We start from the raw sequence: 27,490 nt of genomic DNA on the forward strand, positions 1-27,490 counted from the left end.
CCCACAAACCCCCCAACAGCCAAGATGACCAGCCAGAGTCCCATTGGAAGATGAAATTCAGGGCTACATCTATGAAAAGAGACGCATCGCTGTGTCAAATCAGTGATGCATCACTTTTCATTGCACAATCCTTGCAACACCATGGCATCCAAAATCTTGAAAGCACAGACAGTCACCGGGGTCCGGAGATCTTGCTGGGCCTGCGTCTGGGACCCGCACTGGGATGCGGAGGTGCTGTGAGTCATTGGGCGGTGGCAGTAGACATTGAGGTGCAGTGATCGCCCTTAACTGGTGGTGACATCTGGTAGGTCGCATGGAGAGAAGACCGACTTGCGCAGTTTGGAGCTCTGAACAGTTAAGGCGCTCCTGCGCCCCAATGTAGGGAGGTCTGCATCATGTACTACGATCCACCACTACCACAGGGTGCACGGAGGAGATTATCAATGGTGTGCTGCACCTCTCTGCATCACAGGCCACAGGATGTTGTTCTGGCCGGACGCAGTGAAGGGTGAGTCCCATGAGCAGTACTAAAGTTGTGTGGTGGGAGTACTGCAACTTTGATCCTAAGGGGGCACTGTTGCCGCACCTGCATCGGGAGGTTCCCTAGCGGACTTGGCGGCGACTGCTGTACCCAGGCTTGTGAAATCCCACCTGGCTGAGGCTCCTGCTGGCTGAGTCACAGATTTGGACAGAGTGCAGCGCATTGATCCCCGGTGTCAATGTCCAGGTGAGGAGAAGGTGGGACACGTAGCGGAGGAGGCCCAGGTGTGAGTCGGGCCCAGTCCTAGCACCTGTGGGTGATGCACACCGTGCCCTGAACAATCCCTGTGCTGCGGATGACCTACATCACAGAGGGCACTGCACAAGACTGGTGGGATACTCCACTAACTCACTTAATTTGCTGAGAACGGCCATTGGTGGCAGTGGGTGCCAGGGGCATGGGGCTGTTACTGGCCCAGGCCCTTGGGTATGCAGCTTGATCCGCTAGAACTCGCTGGGGAACACGGGTCTGGTCACCACAGTGACATCTGAAGGGGCAACCGGGTGGTACTGCCTTTCCTTGCCCCCCGCTACTTTGCTTTTAGGTGTACTGGGGACTAACCCTTAGTGGACTTCCTCTTTCCACAGTGCTGCCACCTCTGGTTGATGCTGTTGCTCTCCCCATCTGCTGCTGCTGGTTCCTCTGACACGGATGTCATGTGTTCCTCCACCCGCTGGCTCCTGCCTGGGCGTCACTGCTCTGCAGCTTGACTGCCCTCCTGTCCCTCTCGTCTGCTGTTCCTGTTCACCTTTCTGCTCTTCTTCATTGCTTTCCTACCTTTTTCTTTATTTTTCTTATCTTTGCTGTGTTTGGCTTTATTTTTCCTGTGTTTTTTTGCAGTTCCTTTTTCTTTATCCTCTCCCTTGTTGCCGCTCGATCACTCATGCCCCCGCCCCGTCAGTGTCCTTTCCCATGCTTCCCGCCTCCCACCTGTCCACCCCCCCTGCAGCACTACTTAATGGAAGACACTGTGCGGCAATGCACAGCGGGCGTGCCACTGGTGCGCCGAACAGAAGCCAAATACAAGCCTCTCTGTGTCCATCCAGCCCTGTACCGTGCCCAGCACCAGGTACCCTCCCTTTTGGACACTCCACCGCTACGATGCCAGCACCCTCCCCACCCTCAACCATGGACACCACGCGGCCTGCCATCTAGCATCACTGAAGAATACCCCAGCACCCTGTACTTGTCGAAACTGCAAACGCAACTTCTGCCACATCAGCACACCAGCGCCTCTTGCTGCCCAGCTGACCAACAGCGCACCCGACCGGCTCAACTTCATCCTCCTCAACATGCAGTCCCTCCACAAATACGCTCCAGACATCTGGGAACTCCTTGACGCCACTTCTTCAGACATCGCCTTCTTCATGGAAACCTGGACCGACCTCTGCTCCGGACCTGACATCATCATCCCCATCGCTGATGAATACTAAATCACCCGCAAAGACCACCCGACTGTCCAGGAGGAGGCATTGCCATTGTGTACAAAAGCACACTCCGACTGACCACGCACTCTAATGACCCATCGGTGACCATGGAACACCTCCACTTCCAGATCCGGACCAACCCCAACACCATCCTCTACGACACCCTGATCCACATGCCCCCCGGGCTATGGACCACCATTTACCGATGCCACTGTAGTACTCATTGCACCCCATTCACTGACTACATCCCACTCAGAGACCTCCGGTGACCAGAACCCCACCCCCCCTTCCTGGGGAACCTCGCCAACATCAGACTCAAGCAGCTAGTCACCGCACCAACCCACATTGCCGGACTAACGCTCAAGCACGTCTTCTCCGCCAGATAGAGCTTCAACTACAGCTACACTACCTGACTCTCCTGGACGGACCATCATTGTATACATCAGGTCTTCACCATGCCCACCTTACACCACCGCCATCATCGCCCTCCCCTCTCAGATGGATCAAGAACACTGAAGAACTTCTCGTAAACTGCCTCAGCACCACCACTCCACCAACGCTTACAGACAACACCACAGCAAGCAACCTCCACTGACGGATCTCCAACTACCCGCCACACTAGCACCCCTCAAGAAAAGACCAGGCAAACAATGCTTCAAGAAGGCTAACTGGTTAATTCCCAACCTCCACTAGTCCAGATGCACCTGCAGACATCTCGAGAAGTGATGGAGCCACAATATCAATCAACTACACAACACAGTCACCCTTGCACCATGGTGCAAGGGTGCCTGTGTTGGCGCATGGCAGCCATTGTGAGCCAGCGTAGGGGAATAAGACAGGGGGGCTTATTCATGAGCCCCTTCTGACTGTTTTACCCCGCCAGTGCATTGTTTTCTTGACGTTCTTGCAGCGTGATTCTTGCACGACATTGTGCCGTATTTGCAAAGTGACGTATCTAAGCATATTCGTGACCTTGTGAAGCCCTGTGCCACATTTTACTTGCATTATGCATGATGTATGCAGGGTGGGCTTTCCCACGCAACAAAGCCTCATAGGAGTGGCGCAGTAAAATCCATCATATTTCACTGCAACAATTGTAGGATGACACTGCCTCAGTACCTTACGCCTGCCTCATGGCATGCATAAGGATGACCCAGTGCCACAGGGATAGGCTAGCCTTATGCATTGCTGGAGTAGTGTCATGCTTGTGACACAACTGCAGCAATGAGTGACTTTAGCACTGACAGATACGTCAGGATTCCAGACGTATCTATCATTAATTGCGACATGGAGCACCGTACAGTGAATACAGCACATTCATGGTGTCGCAAGAAGGGCGTCGTGAAAAGTGGTGCAGCGCTGTTTTGTCGCAGTGACGCAATACTTTTCATGAATGAGGCCCAGGAATGCACCCTATCTTATTGATGGTGTGCATTCCTGCCCTTTAGTTTTGTCACAGGGCAGCTCAGCTATCCAACACCATAACCTTCTGAAATGAGGCCCCAAGTGTTTGCACCATTTTTACGACCGGCAATTTTCTGGTCTTAAAAAACTGCCTCTACCTACAGTTAGAGGCAGTTTTTTGGGTTTTGCACCATACAAGGAATTCCTTGTAAATATCGCAAAGTGGGGTTAGCGGCAGTCTTTGAACGGTAATGCCTACTTTGCGTCTCATTTTCGTTAACACCCTCTAACAGAATTCACGTTTTCACCAGAAAACTGCTGCTAACTGAGGTCAACGGCAACTTGTAAATAAGGCGATACAAAAAAAGCTGTGATAACATCAAACAATTTACACTACGGCTGCATTAACACCTTGTACATATGCCCCTTAATTTCATCACAAAATATTGCTTCCAATAGCCCTAGACGAAATAATGCTTCTGACTAGGGGTGGGCAGAATTTGCGTAGTCGCGTTATGCAAAGTTCCACAAAATGGTAAAAAATCTCTGTACACTACGCAGAATTCCGTGAGCACGTGGAATTGCTTATTCTACCTGTTTGCGATGCGTTTTTCCTGTTCGGGGATGCTGTTTGCGTGCTCGGGGGGAATTAACTCACAAACTTGACCATACGGTCGTGGGCATCTTGTTTCACTTGTCCAGACCTTTTGCGATGCGTGTTTCTTGTTTGCGAACGCGGATGTACAATGGCGCGTCCGAATGACGTTTTCGCGATCGCACACTCTCGCGGGATCGCGCAAACGGATGCAAACGGATAGGAAAACTCGTCGACGAATGCAGGGATACTGGTAAGTTGCTCCCATGTGAGCAAACACGCATTTTGAAAGCGCGGACAAGGAAAAAAATCCACTACGCCGCGCATCGCGTAATTTTCGGCAATTCCTAGTTCTCTGCAGAACGTGGAATTACCTACTTCTGACCCAACCTTTGTTTGTAGAAAGCATCATTGACGCAAAATATAGAAGAAAACTAGTGCAAGAGCTAAAACTAGCTGTGGGTGGAGACTTGACTGGGAACACTTTTCTCCTCATAACATGCCCTTAAAAGGCAGACTAGGTGTGGCTAAGAATTAGCTCAGCTAAAACAGCAACAACACAAAATTCCAATAAATGTCAGGCTACCAAAACTGGCTGTGGGTTTCACTACCTCTCCATACATGACGTGCCCCCAAAAGGGAAACCAGGCATGGCTGAGGATTACTTCAGTAAGCTGCAGCCCTAAGAGTCGTTTCTCACAGAAAAATGCCTAATAGCAGGATGCTGGCATTATAAAAAGCCTGTACTTTGAAGGAAATAAAAGATGCTGCCTTTCGACATCAAAATCCACTCTTCAGGATAAAGGAGTCAGCTTTCGTTTGTTGGCTAAGTTTCTGCGCTTTGCAGGTAGGTGTGGAGCTTAAGCAAGAATCACCATCTTGGCGTGCTCATCAGACCTCATAAAGCAAATGGTATTGAAAGCTCAAGGCAACCAGATACTAACACTTTCAAAAGGTAAAGACATACTTTAAAAGATCAGTTGTCACATTTGGTTAAAACACAAGTGGTGCAGAGCAGTTTCATAGTAGTTGCACATGAGACAATTGCTACCCCTACACTAAATCTAATCACCCATCCTGTTTAAGAGACAGTGAAAGGCTATGGCAATAAGGCACCCTGTACATCAGTAATTATTACTTGCACATATTGAAACTTGATCTAGTGGGATATTTAGTGCAAGGCTGTTATACCTGCCAACCTTAGGGTGTTCTGTCCCCAAACCTTTTGCCTATCTCATTTTTGTTGAGCATGCTGCTAACCAGTGCTAAAGTGTGTGTACTCACTCTTAAAACATGGTAACATTGGCTTGCCCAGCCGGTCTAATTAATTTATTTATAAGCCTCTAGTAAAGTGAACCAAGGACTGTAAATTAAATGCTACTGGTGAGCCTGCAGCACTTTATGTGCCACCCTCTTAAGTAGGCTTGTTAACTTGTCTCAAGCCTGCCATTGCAGACTGTGTCCTCAGTTTTAAACTGCCATTTCAAACTTTTGCCATGCTCAAACCTATCTTTTTAATACACATAAGTCACCCCTTGGGTAGATCCTAAACATCCAAAAGGGCAGGGTGCAATTCATTTAGAAAGTAGGACATGTACGTTTTAGTTTTACATGTCCTGGTAGTGAAAAACTATTAATATTTTTCTTTCACTACTACAAAGCCTGCTTCTCCGATAGTATAGCATTGGAGCTACCTTATTGAATTTTAATAAGCTGTAACTTTGAAATGTGAATAGTTGAATAGTTCATGTTTGGTGTAATTGGAATGAAAAATCCTCTTTTATGGGGCGAAGGCAGATTTTGAAAGACTTTTAGAAAGCTGGCATTTTTCTGACTTGGCCATTGTGTGCATGTCTCTGGGTCACATGACTGAGTGTAGCTCACAGTTAGTCTTTTTGTTCTTCCTAGACAGCCAAACACAATAGAGAGCTTAGATGTGCCTGGATGGGCGGAGAGAGGTACATCTCCACTTACAGCTGCCCAGGCTGTGCGCTGCCTTCACACAAGAGATTGCGTATCCACCCCTAGTTAGTCTGAAGCCAGGGCAGGGTAGTCAGGAACCCTGTGCACTTCAAAGGGAAACCTCTAGAACAGGGGTCTCCAACCTTTTGTGTAGTCAGAGCTACTTCTGGCCAGTGAAAATCGTCGTGAGCTACTGAACCCGAATCAACTCGCGCATTTTTCCGAGAGACCCCCCCACGACCAGTTTCATTGACTTTAAGCCTAATTTCATCAGAGCCCATACTGTGGTTTGAACAAAATACCCAAGACAGGCCTAACTTAAGAGTTCCCTAGAACACCAAAAGGAATGGCTTTGGATTTGTGACGCTTCAAGACATTTCAATTAATAAGTCCAAAATTAAGGTCCAAAATGAAGACCTTCCAGTAATAGTTGTCAATGAAGTAATCATTGTAATGTGGCTCAATTAACAAACATACATGGAAAGCGATCTTACCTTCAATGTGGAACTGATTCGTTCTTATGCTGCAAATAATCATTTTGAAACGTGTTCAACATTCTTCTCTCCAGCTACTTTTTATTGTGTTTGTAATACAGGCCTGCAGTACACATTGCATTGTTCTTGTTCAAATAATAAAAAAAGCTTTGCAGGAGGCTGAAGATTCTTCTCTGCAGCGACTTTAATCTTGGTTTTAATAGTGAAACAGATTTGTTTTTTCACCCGGAACTGTGACTGAACAAGGATTGATTACGACTGCATACAAATAATTTCAGTGAGAGACTTGACACTGTATGGTGTCCAGTAATGCCTTGTAATCTGGGGTGTAGCTTGAGAGGGCAACTCTTATGGAGTCATTTAAATGTTCGTCAGTCAGACGTGTGCGAAACTTAGATTTTATGAAGTTCATATCGGAAAATGCAGATTCACACAGATAGGTAGAGCCAAACAGGGAAAAAAGTTTCAATGCAGCTGTGTGTATGTTCTTAAACTTTTCTGCATCTACAAGACTCCAGAAATTAATGTCAGATTGCCTTGATTTCAATTCAATGTCATTTTGAAGTGAGACCATCTCCATTTCCATGGTGTCAGAGTCAAGGTTCAGAAGAACACTAATTTTCTCTGAAAGGTCACTAACATCCACTTCCATGAAGGGGTTTGAAGTGAACATCACACAGGGCTCCAGTTGCTCAAAATCACTAAACCGGTCACTGAACTCTTGATTAAACCTCACGAGGAGGTAACTGTATTTTTGTATGTCAAGGATCTCAGCCTCAATTTTGTTTTCTGACAGGATTTGTAGCACAGAGGGAAAGTGCTGCATCTATCTTTTCTGTACATGCTGTATGAAAAGGTTAAGTTTTGTTTTGAATGTTTTCACAGAACTAATCATGTTGGCTATCGTCTTGTTTTTGCCTTGCAACTCGTAGTTCAATACATTTAATTTCTCTGTGACATCTGTCAAAAAAGCTAAATCGAGCAACCATTCAGTGTTTGACAGCTGTGTGGTATCTTCATTTCTAGACTCAATGAAAGCTTTGACTTCTGGCAATAGGGAAAGGAATCTTCGCAGTATTCTTCCCCTGCTAAGCCATCAGATCTGAGTGTGCAGTAAAAGGTCACCATACTCAACTGAAAGTTCTTCAAGGAACAATTTGAAGGTTCGTGCTGCTTGGCCTTTGCACGAATTGAATTAATAAATTTAACAACAGGAGTCATCACATGATCAAACCCCATTACCTTGGCACATATTGCCTGTTGATGTATAATGCAATGGTAGTTTAATAACGGAGGGAAATCTGGATCTGCTTTACAATTGGCAATGAAGCCAGAATGACGCCCTATCATTACGGGTGCACCATCAGTTGTTATCGCAACTAACTTTTCCAATGGGTCATTTTGTTTCACAAAATAATTTTTCACCTCATTGTGAATTTCAGATCCTCTGGTTGTAGTTTTCAGAGGCAACAGAGTTAAAAATTCTTCTTTATAAGTGAAATCTTCAAAAACCATTCTAACAAAGATAGCTAACTGTGCAATATCGCTTGCATCAGCAAATTCATCACATTGCAGAGAAAAATATTTACATGTCTTTAAATCCCGCTCCAACTGTCTATCATGTTGACCGATAATGCAGATACCCTTCTTACCATAGTGTTTGACGCTTACTGCACATCTGAAATGCCAGACATAATTTCAGGGCTATATTTAAAGTCTTTGAATAAGGAGTGGGCCATTAGAAGCATTGCTTCCTTCACAATTGCTCCATCTGAAAATGTTGCTTTGTGCTCGATCAAGTGATGAGTAACTACAAAGGGTGCTTCAGTTGCCGCAGTGGCTTTCTTCGTTGGCTTTGTAAGAAAAGATTGCTGTGTCTGCAATGCAGATTTCAGTTCATTTACTTTTTGTGACCTCAGGTTGCTTCCCTTAGGGAACTTCCTCTCAAAATGCATGTGCTTTGTTGAAAAATGCCTTTCACCATTGCCCTTTTTACCCCACTGCAATTTTTGCTCCACAGATTAAACACACACAGTTGTCTTTGATTTGTGTAAATAAAAATTTGCTCTCCCACTTTTGATGGAAGTTGTAAGTCTTCGCCCTTTTGGAGGGACCTGGCTCTTCACGCATCATTGGTTGTTGAGGCTGTAGCAAGAGTAAAAATGTTGATGAAGTCCACATAAAATCCATAAAAGGCAAGAATACCACATGGACACCTTTAATAATGCTGTAATGCAGACAATTAATCCAAGGAAAAGACTTTCAACCACACACCGAAATGTTGAAATATCACATTCACTATTAATGGTGGACCTAGAAATGCATAAAAAAAATGCTATGCCACCCCCGGTGAGGCGTAACAAGAAAAACGGCACAAACAGGGGTCAGAGACATGCTTCAACGTCTGTTGATCAGTGTCTGCCTCAAGCTATATCATACATTAAAATTAAGCACTATGTAATTGCTAAGTCAGCTGTGATACGTCTTTAAGCACATCCCGTCCTGAGTGATGATGCATTTCCTCTACACTACACATACCCAGAAAATGACATTTATCACAGCAAGGCGTGTGGTGCAATATTGGAAATATAAGCTGGCCTTAACCTGAAAGGCGAAAAGCCATGCACTCAATCATTATCTCATTCTCAAAAAGTATTTCAGGGTTTGACTTTATCCCTCTGTGATGATTTAACTCGGCCAAAAAATGTATGTGCAAACAGTTCCTTATAACATTATTTCATAACTTTATTGACTAGTTTTGCAGCATTGTGATGTGCACTTTAAACTCATTAACTCACACTGCGGAATCCATATGCCAGTGAAAGTAAACACGAACTATCATGTTACAGTCTTTAAAGACAAAAATATGTTGTTGACCTTTATTGTAATGAGAATGAGAGACACGAAAAATGGCACAATCAGGGGGGAGAGGCACGAAAAACGGCACAAACAGGGGGGCAGAGGCACGAAAAACCACGCACACTGACACCTTCTATCTTGGGGAGACTTCCCGTGCCTTGCTCGAAATAGTGTGTGAGGGAAGGGAGTGTGCGTGGATGAACAATATTGGTTGATTACTATTTTTTATCTTCATATATGTTGGAATATTTTGATATTTTTCTGTGTTTTATTTAGTTATGGATTTCATCAATGCTGCAAACTTTTTTTCATTGAAGGAGGGGGGGGCATGTTCTAGTGGCTAAAAATCACGATTCGAAAAAAGACAACGAGGTTCAATCTTGGCTTCCTGGCTGAGCACAGTATGTGATCTTGTGGCCAAGCAGTGGACCACCCTATCTACCTCTGTTCCCATTTTATGTGCAATAGAAACTTTATTTTTATTTAAGTTCGCGCAAGGAGATCGCCACAGCGCCTTATGATGGTAACTCGCATTTTATATACTGCAGGTCTGTCCTATTGTACAGAATATGTAGTATTCTTGGACAATCTACAGTACGCAATTTAATGACCTTTGAAGAATGGCACGCTGAGCTGACCCTGCCAATAATTAGTCTCGAGGCATAGTGGCCACACACAGATGTCAGCAGAGACAGGAAAAACGGCACAAACAGGGAGGCAGATGCATGAAAAACGGCACAGACAGGGGGCTGGAGGCACGAAAAACGGCACAGACAGGGGGCCAGAGCCACGAAAAACGGCACAGACAGGGGGCCAGAGGCACGAAAAACGGCACAGACAGGCGGCCAGGGACACGAAAAACGGCACAAACAGGGGGGCAGAGGCACGAAAAACGGCACAGACAGGGGGGCAGAGATACGAAAAACGGCACAGACAGGGGGGCAGAGGCACGAAAAACGACACAGACAGGGGGGCAGAATGGGGTGAGAGGTCACTCGGGGAAGGCGGCGTGGCTTGTCTCTGTTTACCCGGGCGATGTCACGTTTCATACTGCTCCGCGCTGGCACCCGTCTCACAATGGCAGACACTGCGATGCTAGTGCGTTTTCAGTAGGCGATGACGTCAGACTCTCACGAGAGAAGTCTGGAGCGACATCGCGTCATTGCGTCATCCTCTTTGCCCACCCCATCCACAGATTAGCTCCAATCAGAGCCAAGGTTGCCCGCCCCATCCACAGATTAGCTACAATCAGAGCCAAGGGCTAGACGAGCTACTCCTGGGGTCTCCGTGAGCTACCGGTAGCTCGCGATCGACCGATTGGAGACCCCAGCTCTAGAAGCTTCTCCCACTTTATAGGAGGCACCAGGTATAAATATTGGACCTCGGAAACAAACCCTTCAGTACATTTCTGGACTGTTGAAAGCACTGCCATTCTGCTGGACTGCTACTCTGCTCAACTGCTGCCTGCTGTGCTGACCTACTGCCTGCTGACCTCCTGCCTGGGTGAGACGAACTGGACCTGTGAACTGTATTCAGGACCCCAAGTGTTAGTCTCTTTTAGCCGGCACCTGGGCTCAGCAACTGTGAGTCCTACCATGCCAAGCGCTGACACTGCAGTCCTGGACCATTGTTAGTGAGCCTAGAGGTGCTTTTCCAGCCTGCAGAACTGACACATCGCCTCTGCTGTGAGGATTCTTCCAGCACAAGAACTTCTTATCAACCCCACAGCCCCGCAGCCCTCAGCCTTCTTGGAACCGCCGCTGCGAGACACATCCCCGACACATCGCAGTCCTCATCGACGGCGGCCTTGACGACGACGCATGACTTTAACTCGCAACCAGCCGTTGCACAATGCACTGTCGATGCAGACCTAGGCCCAGCTCCCCCCACTTACCTGTCTACACCCTTTCAGACCCGTCCTTGTTCTTCGAGGCTCCCGCCTCACTCATTCCACTCTCCCGCTCTCTCACATGCTAATGGTGCTTCAGGCCCTCTCTCTCTCTTTCTCTCTCACCCTGCATCCCTTTTTTCTGCTTTTATCACTTTCCACTCTTTGTGTGTGCCTTTTTCTTTTCAACCTCATTTTCTTCTTTCCTCACTCTCGAATTTTCTGTGTGCCTCTATCCTTCTTTTCTTCTCCTTGGTTTCTGTGCCTATCTGCCCTCTTCTCACCTCTCTCATATCCCCCCTCAGCCACCCTTCCATGCTTTTCCCATCCCTCCTGACTTTCACCACTCTTTACCTGCTTTCAATGTCTCCTCTTAAGCCCTGCTCACCACCCCCATGCTTCTCCTCCTCCCATAACCTACTCAACGGCAATCACATTGAGCAGGTCCTTTGGCCCAGCGCCCCCCACTTATCTGGAACTGGTTCTCTGACCAGTCTAGGTGGTTTCGGGCCGTGCCTTGCTCCTAGAGGATCCTGCCTTCCTTCTTCCACACTCCTGAACTCACAAACTCTCTTCAAGTGCTCACTCTGTTTCGGGCCACTCTCTCTCTCTTCGCACCTCTGCGCGAATATTTTTTTATTTTCTGCTTTTATCTCTTTCCACTGCTTGGGCGTGCCTTTTTCTTTTTAACCACTTTTTATGCTTTCCTCACTTTCCACTCTTCGTACATGCCTCATTCCTTTTTTCCTTCCACTTAGTTTCTGTGCCTCTTTTCCCTCGTACCCCTCAACCACCCTCCCCTGTGCTTTTTCCATCTCCACCACCTCCCCAGTTCCTTACCTGCTTCCCACATCTTCTCTCTCTCCAGCATCTTTTCTCCTGCCATCTTTAATGTCACCCACTCCCCCCCCCCACACTCCTAGCTCCTCCTGGGACCTATTTAATGACAGCCGCTGCACAACCATTTGTGCCCGTCCATGCCAAGTGCTATGACCTCCTGTCAAATCACCCACTGCTGCTACTCAGTAGTTACCCTTTGCATGCTGAACCCAGGAAGTCTGTCGACCCTCAATGCTGCACTGCACCCCTCTGCACAGTGGGACCTTCCTACTGCTTCCATTTCCACTTCACCTGCAGCAACACCCCATACTCTGACCCCCACACCACCCTCTCACAACCTCACCCCACCAAACACCACACCAGACCCTCAGCAAACACCCACATGCATGCTCCTCAATACGTGCTCACTCAAAAAACACACAAAGGGAATTTGAGACCTCAGCAATAGCTCACCAGACCTCCTCTTCCTGACGGAAACCTGTATGAACCCTGTTTAATTTCTTGACGTTGCTATGGCCATCCCAGCAGGACCCAAGATTGCATGCCAAGACTGCCTTCACAAACCTGGACGAGGACTAGCCATCAGATACAAGGACACCCTCAAATGAGCAACCACCTCGGACCCAGACATGTCATTCACAGAGGACATGTACTTTAGCCTACAAACTAATGGCAGACACACCCTGAAGGGCCTCCCAGAATACAGACCACTCGGACCACAAAGCAATTTCAGCAACCTCCTCTCAGACTTCATATCTCCCCTCACCATTCACTCCAAGAACTTTCTACTTCTGCAATTTCAATTTCTACCTGGAAGACCCCCCGATCACTACTCCACTAGCCTCCACTGACCACATAGGACTTTCCCAGCTCGTCACGGACCAAACAAACAGCCCAGGACACTCTCTAGATACCATCTTTGCCACAGCACATCATCATCTACCATTCCACCTCACCGCTCTCTTGGACCAACCACTCCCTCATCCACTTCTAGATTTCCATTCCACAAACCAAAACTCCTATCAGTATCAGCCCACCTCGCCGGAACTGCAATAGACTAATGGAAATGGAATGATGCAGCACACTCTAAACCAACCACCCCAACACCACCGACAACCTAGCCAAGAACATCACTAAGTTCAACCAGTGGAACTTAAAATGTGCAGACAATATTGCACCCATCAATACTCACATACTCCACAGAACCAACAAACAAGCCTCAAGGTACACAGACAAACTCCGGTACTTCAAAAGTTAAAGTATCCAGCTGGGAAGGAAATGAAAAGGCAACTATGAAGCCGAACCCAGATCAACCTACAATGCCACACTTAGGCACTACCACCACCTTCTGAGAGACGCCAAGAGAAGATCCTTCTCCCAACAGATCGAAGCCAGCTTTAGCAACACCAAAGAGATTTTTGCTATTATCAAGTACACTGACCAGAAGCCTCAGCCAACCCCATCAATCCCTCCCAAGAACTCTGCGACAAACTCTCCAACTTCTTCCACAGCAAAATTGAAAAGATCTGCAATAACTTTGAAAAACAACTAGACCTAAGAACATCACCAGTAACCACTCGGACACATACATATTCAACTGGAGAACACTCATCGAGGGAAACACTTCCTCAATCATTAAAACTGTCCACTACAGGGCCTGAAGGACTGGGCTATTTAAGGCCCAGCGGTGCCAGGGAACAACACCTAAAACCTTCGTGGGATACCTGTTCTGGCGCACTAAAGACAGAGACACGGGAGACTTCCTTCGGCGTCAAAGATCAGGGTTTATTACTGCAGGGATGCAAAAGTCATGAGAAGTACAACAGAGTGTAGGTTCCAAGAGTCTGCTTCGAATTGCATTTGTGTGTCGCTCTCTTTTATACAAGATCTTGTCATTGCACAATATGTAAGCAAAAGGTTACAGCTCAGTTCCCACAGTAAAATTCAAAGGATCGCTTTCATGTATTCAGAGCTCCGGAACATAATTACATTAACATCACCAGTTCCAACTGTAAAAGCACATCTTCCCACCATTAGGTACGTTCCACTTGAGTTGTAAATAAGCAAGAGAAAGAGACAAGAACAGCTGCAGGGAAAATCAGACAACAGGGAGGAGAGAGTGTGAGGATAATATTGGATGCGTAATCGTGGCTTAAAAGGGCTTGATCCCAGCACCTGCAAGGCTGAAACAATAGACCGGCACGCCAGGATCACCTCCGGGCGGAGGCAACTGCTTTAGCAGTGTCCTCCCCCTACTCATAAAAGACGCATGAAAGGAATATACTTCCACCGTAAAGCTTGGGAACAGAGGGTCACGATGCGGGCAGTTGCCTGTTCGCTGACTACGTGAGGGCAAGAAACAAAATGGATGCCGTATCTAAAATGGAACCCGAGGGCTCATTGGTAAAAACCTGTAAATGAGATGAATTCTTCTGAGTAGCAAGGCGATACCGCGTACACTTACTAAACTCGTCATTTACGGTTCATAGATACCACACTCGTCCATATTCGGCGATGCCCAAAACGTCGTGACGATTTTCACGGAACCTCAGGCCCCCACTGACCCCTGTCTCCATCATACCTACAACTTAGTACAACCTTTGGTCAGCAAATTCCTTGTGCACATCATAAACTACTCCCTTGGTTCTGCAACCTGAGACTGGAAACATGCCATATTCCTGGCCCTCCTCAAGAAACCCTTGGCCGACCCCAATGAGTTGAACAACTTCCACCCTATCTCCCTTCTACAGTACCCAGCAACAGTGCTAGAAAAAGGCAATCAATCTTCAATTAACCAACTACCTGGAACTCCACAATCATCATAGTCACACCCAATCCAGCTTTTGCATCAACCACAACACAGACATTGCACTCATCACCACAACAGATAAAATCTGCACCCTTCTGGAATGAGGAGAAACCGCTGCCCTTATACTACTAGACCTCTCTGCTACATACACTGTGTCACACTTTAGTCTCATCAAAAGACTACAAGCTAAAGGCCTCAAAGGTCCAGCCCGCTAATAGATTTGCTCCTTCCTTGTTGGGAGAGCATAAAGAGTGAGAGTCCCACCCTACAAATGAGAATCCAAGGACTTGATCTGTGGAGTCCCTCTAGGAACATCTCTTAGCCTTACCCTGTTCAACATTAACATGACACCACTCACTGACATCAACAGAACTCATAACAGCTCCATTACACCGATAACTACTAGCTCATCCTCTCAATGCCCGACCAGTTCTCCACAACCAGATCCAACTTAACCAAATGCATGGCTTGCACAACGGAAGAGATGAAAACCAACTCTCTGAAACTCAGTTCGGACAAGACAGAAGGATTGAGCTTCAGGAACAAGATCCCCCCGGGACCCCACCTGATGGCCATTAGAGTTCAGCCCAACACCTATACCTTCCAACCATGCAATAAACCTGGGAATCATTTTAGCTGACAAATCAACATGGCCTCACAGGTGAACGCAGTTAGCTCCTCCTGCTTGTACATACTAAGCATCTTCAGAAAAATCTTCAAATAGATGCCCAGGAGTACCAGACGTACTGATACTGAAGCCCTAGTTACCAACAGGCTAGAATACGGCAATGCATTCTGTGCTGGGATCTTAAACAACCTCCTCTACCTTAAGACAAGCCAGAATTCCGCAGCTAGACTCATTCTGGACCTCCCCCAGGACACAAACATCATACCACACCTCAGAGAACCACACTGGTTACCAATTCACAAATTCTACCAATTCAAACTACTAACACACAGTTATGCAAAGCACTACACAACACTGGGCCAGCACAACGCAATTGCTACTTTTACTTCCACCAGCCCACCAGACACCCATGCTCTTTCTATCTTGCACATACCCCCGTATCCGCAAAAGTAGAACGAGTGGCCTAGCCTTCTCCTGCATAGCACCCAAAACATGGAACATCCTCCCTCTACACATTAGGACTTCATGCATGATTCTTGAATTCTGCAAGAGGCTCAAGACCTGGCTCTTCTATTAACCCCCAACAGACAATCTACACACCTTCTGCAGCACCTGGATACCCTTCAGGGGATATGTCGGGCTCTACAAATCCAACTAATTAAACTAACAACATAACAAGCCCCCCTCACCGATGTCCTCCTCGGCGATGGTGCAGGACCTCGCATTGCAAAATATAAAGAGATTCCCCTATGGCCTTATACTTACATATGTGACATAGTTCAGATTATACTTTTATATTAATGAAATCCCATTGGACACACAAATTACATAAAACCTATTTTTCGTTAGTTTCTTTTATTCATTTACTTCTTTGCACATGAGTTGCTTTCATTTTTTACTTTTTTACTTTTTTGTCAAGCATTTTCATTATATACATTTAATAAAAACTATACAAAATACAAATATCAAAAAGGTTTAGACAATATTTAAAGAATTTTTTTTTAAAGAAAAACCCTGTAATCCACACATACAAAAACAATCACTCTCTATTCATACATACTTGATACCGTTACCCACACAACACACAATTCAACCAGACTTATTCTGTGTTTGAGGTAGTCCAGATGGCTTAGAGGACTGAGTACGCCAGGTCTACGCGTTTCGGTGGGTTGACACCACCTTCCTCAGGACCAACAGATTTTCTCCCTTTAACTCTTGTGGGGACAGGGTTTCTATGATATCTCAGGAGAGATATTAGTCAGGAATACAGATGTCGCTTGAAAGCTTCAATACGGTCAATAGGTGGGAGATAGATTAATTCCTGATATCAGAAAACGTCAGAGGTATCAATTGGGGGTCTGCTTCTTTCTACGATTTCTTTGTGTTAAATAGTATAAAAACGAGATTCTTTTTCACCTTATTGAAAGTTCATTGGGGGTCAGAAGGGGTTGTAGAGGCGTTATCGTGTTAGTAAATTAATGTTCTGGGTCCTCGATGCAAGGCTTTCTCAATGAGGCCGCCTTCCTTTAAACTTTTTCCTTTTTTTCTCCCTTTTGTACCCGTCTTATTCTTCTGGTTTGTCAATTTAAAGTCCTTTTAATCTTGCTTTCACGAGTCGTCATGCTCCGCTACGTACTGCAACACCTGGACCTCGCATTGCAGCCTGCAGCTCCTTGGAACCAATGCTGCGCAATGCATCTCTGATCCAGACCTCACAGTGCCTCGACAGCGCAGCACGTTTTCGCCGCAGACCTTTCAAGACTCCGCAAACAGGATTTAAGAAACTCTCGTTCAGCAGGCCTAACTGGGTCCCTGTAGCTGGGCTGCGCTCCATCTTGGTTGGCCTGAACTTATGACTTTGTTCTGGTCCGGCGTGACTAGATATCCATAGTTATGACTTTGTGCTTTTTGGCACTATTTTCCCTGAAATCTTTAAACTGATATATCTCCGGTTCTACTGATTGGATTTTTGTCATTTTGGTCTTTTTATTTTTATTTATCAAAATGTACTCTAGTTTCCTAAGCTGGTGTGTGATCCTTTTTGTAGTGTGTTTTCATGTTAATATTGCTTGACGTGTTGCACAAAGACTTAATACATTACCTTTGAGTTAAGCCTGGCTGCTCTGTGCCAAGCTACCCAAGGTCTGAGCACAGCTTAAACTTTTGCTTGTGATTTCACGCTAACAAGGATTGTGGTTCCTGCTTGAGTAGGGCTTCACTCCCCTCAACCAGTAACCCAGTGTCTTATAAAGACACTGCATGGTTAAGAATGCTCAATCTGGAACTCTCATTCTAGAACTCCTTCCAAGACATCTCAAACTAAAGGTAGGCTTCCTATTGTTTTCGCATAAGTGAAAGACACAGTACTTCTGCTCTGCTTGTGACTTGCTGTTCGACATGTCAACTTCACTCACACAACTCCAGCTCCCTTTAAACATTCAGGGCTAAAGTCTAAGCCCTGTGCAACGGCAAAGTCAAACATGAGTGTACACAGGGATTGACATCAGGAGTTGTGTGATCATTATCACTCCCTCACATTATTCCCACAATAGACAACATCAGGTCAAACCTCTCCTAATGTATCCGGGGAAAATACTAGTAAAAACCAGACATGCAAAATGTGGTGTGTTACAACCGATTCTGGATGTGTTATGCTCATTTTCAGGTTATGAATTTGGAAGAGGAGATATTTACCACACCTGGGTTAATGATACTGGATGTGGTAAATGCCCAAACCTATTCTGCCCAACTTGTAATGAGAGCTTCTGTATCTGTGTCACCTATTGTATATAAGTAGGACATTGCCTTACACTATTCTTATGGGGTAGCATACACCTTCTGACTTTTTTTCTTGTGCAAATGTCTCTGGGTACTACCTGAAAACCCTGCGTCTGAGCCTCGCATGACATTTCCTGCCGGACTTAGAATGAGTCTGTAAGGATTGACCATGTGCCCACTGAACCTGAGCGACTGCTCTAATCATTGCATTTAAGCCAGGCTTTCAGATGCACCAGCTCAAACCCGTTTGTGTCCTTCTCTCTTCAGTACACTATGTGTGACTATCACTAACATGTATGTGGTACTAACATAGCCCAAACTCAGCCGAAAGGATGTCAAGCATGCAGGTTTTTAGCCAAAAACGTCCTTACTTTCTGATGGATTTCTGAAATGAGTTGTAGTATAATAGTCTAAAAGCCCTTTGACTCTGGGCCCCATTCTCGAGAAGTGCAATGATTTGATCAGAATTTGCAGCCACGATGCTCAGATTTGGCCTACAGTATAACAATGCTCATTTTTCTGTTATTTGAATCCCGTAGGTTGAGTGCCATCCATTTCTTAACCAGAGCAAACTTTTGGAGTTCTGCAAGTCCAAGGATATTGTGCTAGAGGGCCATAGTGTTCTGGGTTCGGCCAGAGATGCGACCTGGTAAGAAATTGCAAATGTTGCATGTCCCGGCACTAATTGTTGAATTTCACCTACTTATATAGGCAACTGATTCTACATTCCTCTGCATGTCACATAGATATTAGAGAAGTGACTTCTCAAACCCTGATTGCAATCCGTTAGCACACCAGCCCCCCAGGGTAAATGTACATCATCTGTGTTTCAGTTGGCTGAACTTTCCATTCTTCCATATGAAAACTTTCCAGCAGAGCATTCACCCTCTGAGGCATCCAGCCCTGTAGAGATACACTCTAGGGCCAATCTCTGGTGTTACAAAGTTCCCAAAGTAAGACAATACTCTAATGCCAAATATCTACCTTTCTGACTAACTGAGTGTATTGCTTCTGACTTGAAACAATAGGACACACACACTCAGCACTCCCAAAATGAGGCCGATGTATGTGCTACTGCTCCTTTAAATGACATACGTAGAAGAGGAACTCAGCACTCTCAAAATGAGGCTAATAGACTGATTCAGGTGCATTTAAAATAAAAATGGTGTATTTATTAGTACCACCGTTTTAAAAGGAAGGCAAAATATATGTCAACAAGGTACCGTCTTCCCGTTCCTGTCTGACATCCAAGAATCCTTGTCTTTAATACCTTTTACTCAACCCAAAGAAAGATTTCTAGAAACCTCTCTGCTTCCTTCTGTTGCAAAAACAAGGCTGGTCCTACCGGTCTGCGTCAATGTCACTCACAAAAGCTAGCCAGGCCCTGGTGTTTGCTTTGAGGCAGAGCTGTACATTCTGCACATTTCTCTGGCAAAAACATTCTAGACCCTGTGAAAGATGCCAAGTGCGGATCCCACATGATATGTTCTAGCTTACTCCGCAGGGTGAAGAGTGAAAACAAGTAAAGAACGAAAACATCCCCTCCCCACCCTGCAACTGCATGAAAGCACAGATATTTGAGTCCGTTATACAAAATGAAGTTGATTGTCAATTTCTCACTTCTCATTACATCATACTGAGCAATCCACTCAAATGTTTATTTCAGGTTTTGTTTTATTCAGGGCAGTATTGTGCATACCTCCTTCTAACCGCTTCTCTAGAGCACTATAACAGACAGAGGTTGCCGGCGGCGGTAAAGCAGTCCGTTTTTAACCCTCATAGAACTCTCTGAAACTCTCTCACAAGCTTCAGTTGAAGGGGAAGAAGATGGAATTCCGGGGAGCAGAGACTTGTGTACTGAGATATTTTATTTGACACCTCTTGCATCTTTCTGCCAATGGTTATATTTTCATGAAAGCCGCTCCTCGGAGTTTGGTCAGTTTGCAGGAAGTGAAGCATTCTGTCGCTCTTTGGGATTCCAATGTACATTATTTATGTCATACTGTAACTAAACAAAGTGCACACTAGTGACTCACTATCAGGTTGAGCTTGTGAGGCGGGATTAATTGAAGGAGGATCCTCTTTACCTGAAGTATACGGATACTATTGATAACAATTCTTCGAGATATTAAAAGAGCTTGATGTGAAATTTCATTGGAAGTCAAACAAAATAAAGATTTTATGTTTTTTTAGACAGACTGCAGGATAGGCCCAATTGATACTGGTCAGCTACGTTTGTGGTACCCAGGTGCCAGTGTTTCATATGAACTAAGACACAGTTAAATCTGATGCATCCATTCCTGAAGTTGTAACAGGCAAGCCCTGAGAATTGCCAATCCTCGGTGCTTTTATGTTTTTAAGATACTCTTGAGCATCGGCAGCATAAATATGGTGTCCAAGGTCAAGCATCACGATAATGATTGTGAAGGGGTGGCAGAAATTGTAGAAAGGTGAACCTCCCCAGTTGAGATGCAGAAATTGAAGTAATGCGGTACAAAAGAGGGTGGTGATGGATGGAGCATCTGAACCAATCAAACACTCACACCCAGTCAACAGATCTGGGTTTAATCCATCACCGTTCTTTAGCCCACTCTGCCATCCCAGTTCAGACATGGCCATTTGCAAATCAGTCTGACCCTGTGCCTCATGAGAACAGTCCAGCCGAACTGCCAAGCCATGCCTTCCCTGGACCGGAAACAAGCTTCCTAGGACCGGTTTCTGGCATTTCAGCCGTCTTCAGCCAGGCTTGCTTGAATCCAGTATGCTCAGACGGGAGTCCCTTGCTCACTTTGTCACTGGATTCAAGCAGTAATGGATTAAACCCAGATCTCTTGACTGGGTGTGAGTGTTTGATTGGTTCAGATGATCCGTCCATCACCACCCCCTATTGTACCGAAATTGAAGTAATGACAAGGAAATAACCAAGTCAAACAGTTGAGCGCTTTTTTCCCAGAGTTTTCTATTAAGTGGCTGGGGAGTAGGATGTGGTCCGTAGTGCTGAAAACAGCAGGCAGATCGAGTAGAAGTGGAGAATGAGACCTATATGGCCTATATTCTTTGAAGAAGTGAATTTTTGACAGGTAATCCCGAGGGTGATTTCTGCGTCCCTTATGGGAAAGCAGCTGCACTGAAGGGTAGGGGCCTTAGCCCTGCAACGTAAGTTGGATATAGGTCTGAAATGTACCTGCATGTCCAAATTATTGAGTGCTATGACTAAGGCATAACAATATCTAATAGATAGGTCCCATACCAGGCAAATCCTTGATTCAACGTAATTTGATGAGTCAAGACTAGTAGGCCCAAAATGCTGACTTTTATTTTTGCAGGTGCCATTAGGGTGTGAGTTTACTTAGAACATGGATAACTCCAGCACTGAATCAGGGGTTTGTTCTTAATGGCAATGATAGGCCACATGACGTGACTTTGGGAATGCCTTTGGCTATATGAGGACCAATGACTGATGCTGCTCTACAGATTGTCAGTTATGGCTTTTATGTATCACATTCTAGACTAGGTTTTGAGAAGGGACATGTGATGTGGGAAGTTGAGGGTATTGCTAGTTCTTGATAGATTGCGAATCCTTCAGAGATTTTTCAGTTTTCTTTATTAAGTCTTGAAATTGTGCCTTTTTGGTCCTCAGTGATGCATGCTTCTGTCCTTGGAATGGATATGGCAGTTTGATCTGTTGCAAGGTGTGACATGCGCCAGGGTATATGCTGCTCCTTCCTTGCCATTTCAGTCGAGGAAGTTTGATAGAATACACTCCTTGGTGTTTGCTTTTTGCAGCTTTAGTTTGATTGGGTTTTAAGGGCTCACCTTATCTAGGACAGAGGAGCTCCTATTTATGAAGGGATTCAGATTGCTTGACGAGCATTCATCAGTCAACGGGACAGATGATCTGCTGGTGGTTCGACATGTTGCTTGGCATTGGGGAGTTCAGTGCCTTCATCATTGTAACAGATCTGATGCAGTGCTGTCCCTCCAGCTGAGCCTTGATGAGTGCATTGCCAGACCACAAGAGAGACCAGTAGCTTTAAAGAGGAGTTTTGGGGATAGGAGGGCATAGGAGCTCAAGGCTCTGCTTATGTTGTTTGCCTTACATGTGGTATAAGTACTGGGCAGACCATATTATTTGCAGTTCCTTGGATGTATACATTTGAGAGGTCAGTATCCCTCCTAAACAAAGACGTCGATTAGGGTGGCGGATGGACTTGCGTCCGTCCACCACCCCCGAGGTGGAGGGACCGTCCGCAGGGGCAGCGGCGTTCCCTCCATCGGAATTAGGATGTGACCGCCACCCTGGCGGTCACATCCCGTATAGTTAACATTGCGGCGGGTGCTGCTAAAAGCAGCACCCGCCGCAATGTTAAATATGCATGCTTTGCATTTGCATGCGCAGAGCGGCAGGCACCGCGCGGTGCCTGCCGCTTTGTGCATTCAAATGCAGGGGGGTACCATAGGTACCCCATATGTGCACCCCCCACCCCCTGACACCCTCGGGGCCCGCAAATCTCCACATGCTTTTCCACGGCGGAAAATCCACTGCGGAAAAGCATATTTGCACACACATCGTAATTTGGCTGGCGGTGACTTGCAGACACCGCCACTAAATTGCGGTCAACACCCCGTGGATCAGCGGCGGACGGCCGCTGATCCCACCGCCATCATGATCTGGCGGGGGTGTTTTCAGGGTCCGCGGCGGTGAATGCGCATGCTCCGGGCCGGCGGTGGCTTCCACCGGCCCGGAGGATGCGGATTCACCGCAATCATAATGACCCCAATGTTTGCCCAGGACAGGAAGCTAGACTGACAAGTGTAAGGATGGTAAATCATCAGGCAATGTGGTCTACTTCTTCAAATGACTTATAGTTTGGCGCTCTAGATGATCATAAGCTACTCACAACCATAAGCTAACATTAACTCTAATTCAACTTCTGAGGACTCTGGCCCCGCAAAGGATGTTATAGTTGGCTGGGAGGAAATATATTAGTAGAGGTAAAAAATTTCCCTTTGGGAAAACAAGCTCAAGGCACATTCATTCAAAACTCCCTCAAACTCATAAATCCCTCAAGCAGGGGGTACACATAAATCAGGATCCGTTACTGAAAGCTAAAATACCACCAAATTCAAAATGTAACATCAGAGGTTTTATTAACATGGAGAAAAATCACATACTAAAAACATCATGATTTATATCTAAAAACATTGAGTATTTTACAATTCATATACAGTACAATACATACAGAATGTGTTAAAAACCAAACGATTCATATTCAGTACAATATGCAATCCAACTGTTCACACCGGGTTCATATCCTGGTTAAGATACACTTTAATTCCTTCCAGTAATAGCTCACGTTTGGATTCAGTAGCATTAAGCGTAGATGCGTTTCGGTGGTAGTAAACTGATAAATCCCACCTGCCTCAGGACAAAAAGTGTGTAAGGGATTGTAACCTCCCTCCGTGGAGAACTAAGAGTGTGCGAAGTCACTATAAGTGCTGTACGTCCAAATGATGTGGAGAAGCTAGAGCATCGTCTTATAGGTCAGTCTTTTTACTACTGAGCTGAATACTTCCTGTCCTCTTTTCTGAGCGACAGGTTTCTATTACATAATATATATGGAGTAGCTCAGGGTCCAATGTAGGTCAAGGTGTGTATCACTGCAGCTGGCGGAAAATAGCATACAATAATGCCACTAGCAGGGCACGAGATAACTCTCAATCGTCGATTATGGAATCAGCAGCCGTTATCCTGGGACGACGGCCTTTATTAAAAGGTTGAATACCTATATCCAGGTGCTGGAATTGGAACACAGGCATGGTCGGACCGCAGCCAATTTGGGAAGTATCAATAGAAAAAATTGAGGGTTATCTTGTGCCCGGCTAGCGGCATTTTAGATATAAATCAATATGTTTTTATTCTGTGACTTTTCTCCATGTTAATAAAACCTCTTACGTTACATTTCGAATTTTGTGGTATTTTAGCTTTAAGTAATGGATCCTGATTCATATGTACCCCTTGTTTGAGTGATTTATGAGTTTGAGTGAGTTTTGAATGAATGTGCCTTGAGCTTGTTTCCAAAGGGACATTTTTTTACCTCTACTGTTTAGTAGTGTCCTGGTCCCTTCGGTAGGTGGGACCACCTCTCTTCTGTAATTACTACTGGGAGGAAATGTAAAACAAGTTTTGGCAATTTCAATAGTTTTTGTCTTTAACAGCTGCAAAGTGTAACAGCGCTGCTCACTGCCCTTTGTGCGCTCTTCCACACGTTATTTATAGATTTTTTTATGTTATCATTCTGACATGGCTGTTAGCTTGTTGAAACGGGAAAAAAAATACTAAATGGCCCCGTTTCTGTCATAGCTTAGGGGTCCATTTTGATATTGGTATTTTTACTTTACCATTCCAACATGGGTGACATTTATATAAGAACAACAACTTTCAAATAAATAAACTGCACAGGAGTGCATAAAGAAGAGTGAGTGATCTAGTAGCACTTTAAATTTGCTAGGTATTTCCAGAACAAATATTTAAAAAATGGGAAGCAAAACGGGGATGGCCTGCTTCACTGGGAAGAAATGGACATGCTTAGAGAGAGATGCTGTTGGGAGGTTTAATGAAATATAGAGAAAGCTCAGGACAGGAAATCTCCTGATAATTAAACAAAAAAGAAAAAGAAATTCTGTGATCTACTTTTCAGTGTTCACATCTGCAATATGCCATGCACTGAAACCAAAGATTAAAAAATTAGTCTTCCCAAGATTTTGTATGTCCTGCAGAACTATTACCCTACCCTATGATGATCTCCAGTCCCTTTTCATGCAATAAGGGCCATTCTAGAATCTACTTAGCGAAATGCTACCAATCAACTTATGACAGTGGCCTTGTCATGACTGGTCAGACGTCATGTTATAGAGAGGACCATTTGATAGTAGTGAACGATTGGATCCACTCTGCAAATATGGGAACATTGATCCATCCTGCTTACAAAGTGGAGTTATGGGTTCCTAGGGGAGGTTACCCTCTAGATCTACAACCGGCAACATGTGTAGTTAATGACACTTGGTAAGCCTCAAATAGATCAGGTTGGCTCACAGCGAAGACTCAACTGTGAATGGGCACCACTATCCCAGATGCGGCGGCTTTAGAGGCTTTCCCAGCTGGGCCCGTCTCAGCATTTCAGGCTTAGGTAATGTGTTCAGAGATAGGCACAAAACAACATTTGCAGAGATAAGGGAGGAACATGGTTCAGTTCTAACCCAGTTTTATAAGTACTTCCACCTCTGGCATGCACTGACAACATATATAACTAACACAGATATGAGAGCACAGTCCCCTGTAGGCGAACCTGGTGATGGCCACCCTCCCCTCAAAAGGGAAAGTATTCCACGTTTCGAAATCGCTTGTAATTAACTCAATAGAACGGGCGCCTGGCTTACATTGCCTAGAAGTAACGCCTTCCAGAAAGCGGAAAAAGCGATCAACGCATTCGCACTTTACTAATCTTATGGCTGTTTTTAAATTTCATTGTTCTATATATTAATTAAGTGTGCCTCATAGTGCTACTTGCAAACAATGGGCCCGATTCACAGAATGAACTTAAGACTCAATCCTAAACTTACTACTATTTTGGTATTCACAGAATGCACTTACTACTTTTGGCATTCACAGAATGCACTTACTACTTTTGGTATTCACAGAATGAACTTACTACTTTTGGTATTCACAGAAGTTAGGATTTTGTCTTAAATTTGTCCTAAGACAAACTTAAGACAGACTTAAGACAGACTTAAAACAGACTTAAGTTAGGATTTTGTCTTAAGTCTGTCTTAAGTCTGTCTTAAGTCTGTCTTAAAGTTTGTCTTAAGTCTGTCTTAAGTTTGTCTTAAGTCTGTCTTAAGACAAAATCCTAACTTCTGTGAATACCAAAAGTAGTAAGTTTAGGATTTTGTCTTAAGTTAGTTCTGTGAATTGGGCCCAATGTCACTTATATTTAGATTGATTTTAACAAATTCAAAAACAGATGTCAGGTAATAACCTTGTAACCACCATGTGCGGGTTTGGACTATCATATTGTACTATACATTTGATTTGGCTTGTGTCTGATATGCACAAAACGTTGGAATCTGTATATTTTACGGTTTTTATTAAATTGAATAAAGATTGAATGATGAAACTCACCTGTGAAGCTCAACAAATTCAGACCTGGGAATCGGAGATAGGCCCTTTAGCCAATGAGGAATGGATGTGCGCTCTCAGGACTCCATGTGAAGCATCAATCACAAACAGACTTTGCATCATACAGGTGAAATACCTCCATAGGGTGTACCTGGTTCCCGAAGGTCCTTGGCTCTCCCAGGAGGGTCCGGATCTTCAATGCCTACGCCGCAGGACCGCAGCAGGAGATTTTATACATTTTGGGCCCGATTCACAGAACTAACTTAAGACAAAATCCTAAACTTACTACTTTTGGTATTCACAGAAGTTAGGATTTTGTCTTAAGTTTGTCTTAAGACAGACTTAAGACAGACTTAAGACAGACTTAAGTTAGGATTTTGTCTTAAGTCTGTCTTAAGTCAGTCTTAAGACAAACTTAAGACTAAATCCTAACTTCTGTGAATACCAAAAGTCGTAAGTTTAGGATTTTGTCTTAAGTTAGTTCTGTGAATCGGGCCCACGGTGTGGGACCGCCCGGCTCTGGAGTCCTTTTAATCCGAAGCCTTTTAGACACTCCATCCAATCCATTGTGGGAAGGCCGGTAACATGGCGCCCAAAATTGGCTTTACTTAAAGTGTTGGAAGGCAAGGACCACACAAAGGTAAATAAGTTATTTTTGAGAATCTACTTAACAGTAGGGAAAAGAGGCATTACCCAAAACTGGAGAAATCAAATGCCTCCAACTGCCTTTGTGTGGAAACGAGGAATTGACAGATATCGAATCCTTTACCTTCCAATATATGAGGTGCGAGGTTTTCCCCGAAAGCGTGCCAATGTATGGAACAAGGGGTTGGTTTTTACACAGACAAACTCTGTATCTCAGAATCGAGTGGGTGAGCTTCCTGCCTCCGCTTAAGCAGTCATTGGGTCACTGGACATACATATATATTTGCTATTCTTCCTAACCCATGGAACTTGAGCATTCGATGAACTCTAGAACTGCAATATAAATCTAATTTAGAATAATAATGTGTTTTTTTTCTTGCATATTTTTTTTGTTTACTGGCAGTTGTAAAATCTAAATAAAGATATTTCCTTAAGAAAAAC

General features: G+C 44.9%; 1 protein-coding gene and 1 long non-coding RNA gene across 4 annotated transcripts in view; one reads left to right on the forward strand and one right to left on the reverse strand.

Annotated features, from left to right (window-relative positions):
• Positions 1–27,490, forward strand: part of LOC144803926 (estradiol 17 beta-dehydrogenase 5-like) — a 621,787-nt gene that overhangs the window by 526,895 nt on the left and 67,402 nt on the right. Inside the window, exon 7 of the mRNA XM_078671888.1 lies at positions 18,765–18,874. Coding sequence (XP_078528014.1) covers positions 18,765–18,874 — 110 coding nt within the window. The remainder of the gene's footprint in view (positions 1–18,764; positions 18,875–27,490) is intronic.
• Positions 1–27,490, reverse strand: part of LOC144804246 (uncharacterized) — a 467,319-nt gene that overhangs the window by 195,312 nt on the left and 244,517 nt on the right. The window contains exon 5 of one of the 3 annotated variants that reach the window (XR_013605505.1): positions 6,478–8,568. The exons of the other annotated variants lie outside the window; for them this stretch is intronic. This is a non-coding gene — a long non-coding RNA (uncharacterized LOC144804246). Of the gene's footprint in view, positions 1–6,477; positions 8,569–27,490 lie in introns of those variants that run through there. 3 annotated transcript variants of the gene reach the window in all.

Source organism: Lissotriton helveticus, chromosome 1_1 (assembly GCF_964261635.1).
Source record: "Lissotriton helveticus chromosome 1_1, aLisHel1.1, whole genome shotgun sequence".
Classification (NCBI taxonomy): Eukaryota; Metazoa; Chordata; class Amphibia; order Caudata; family Salamandridae; genus Lissotriton; species Lissotriton helveticus.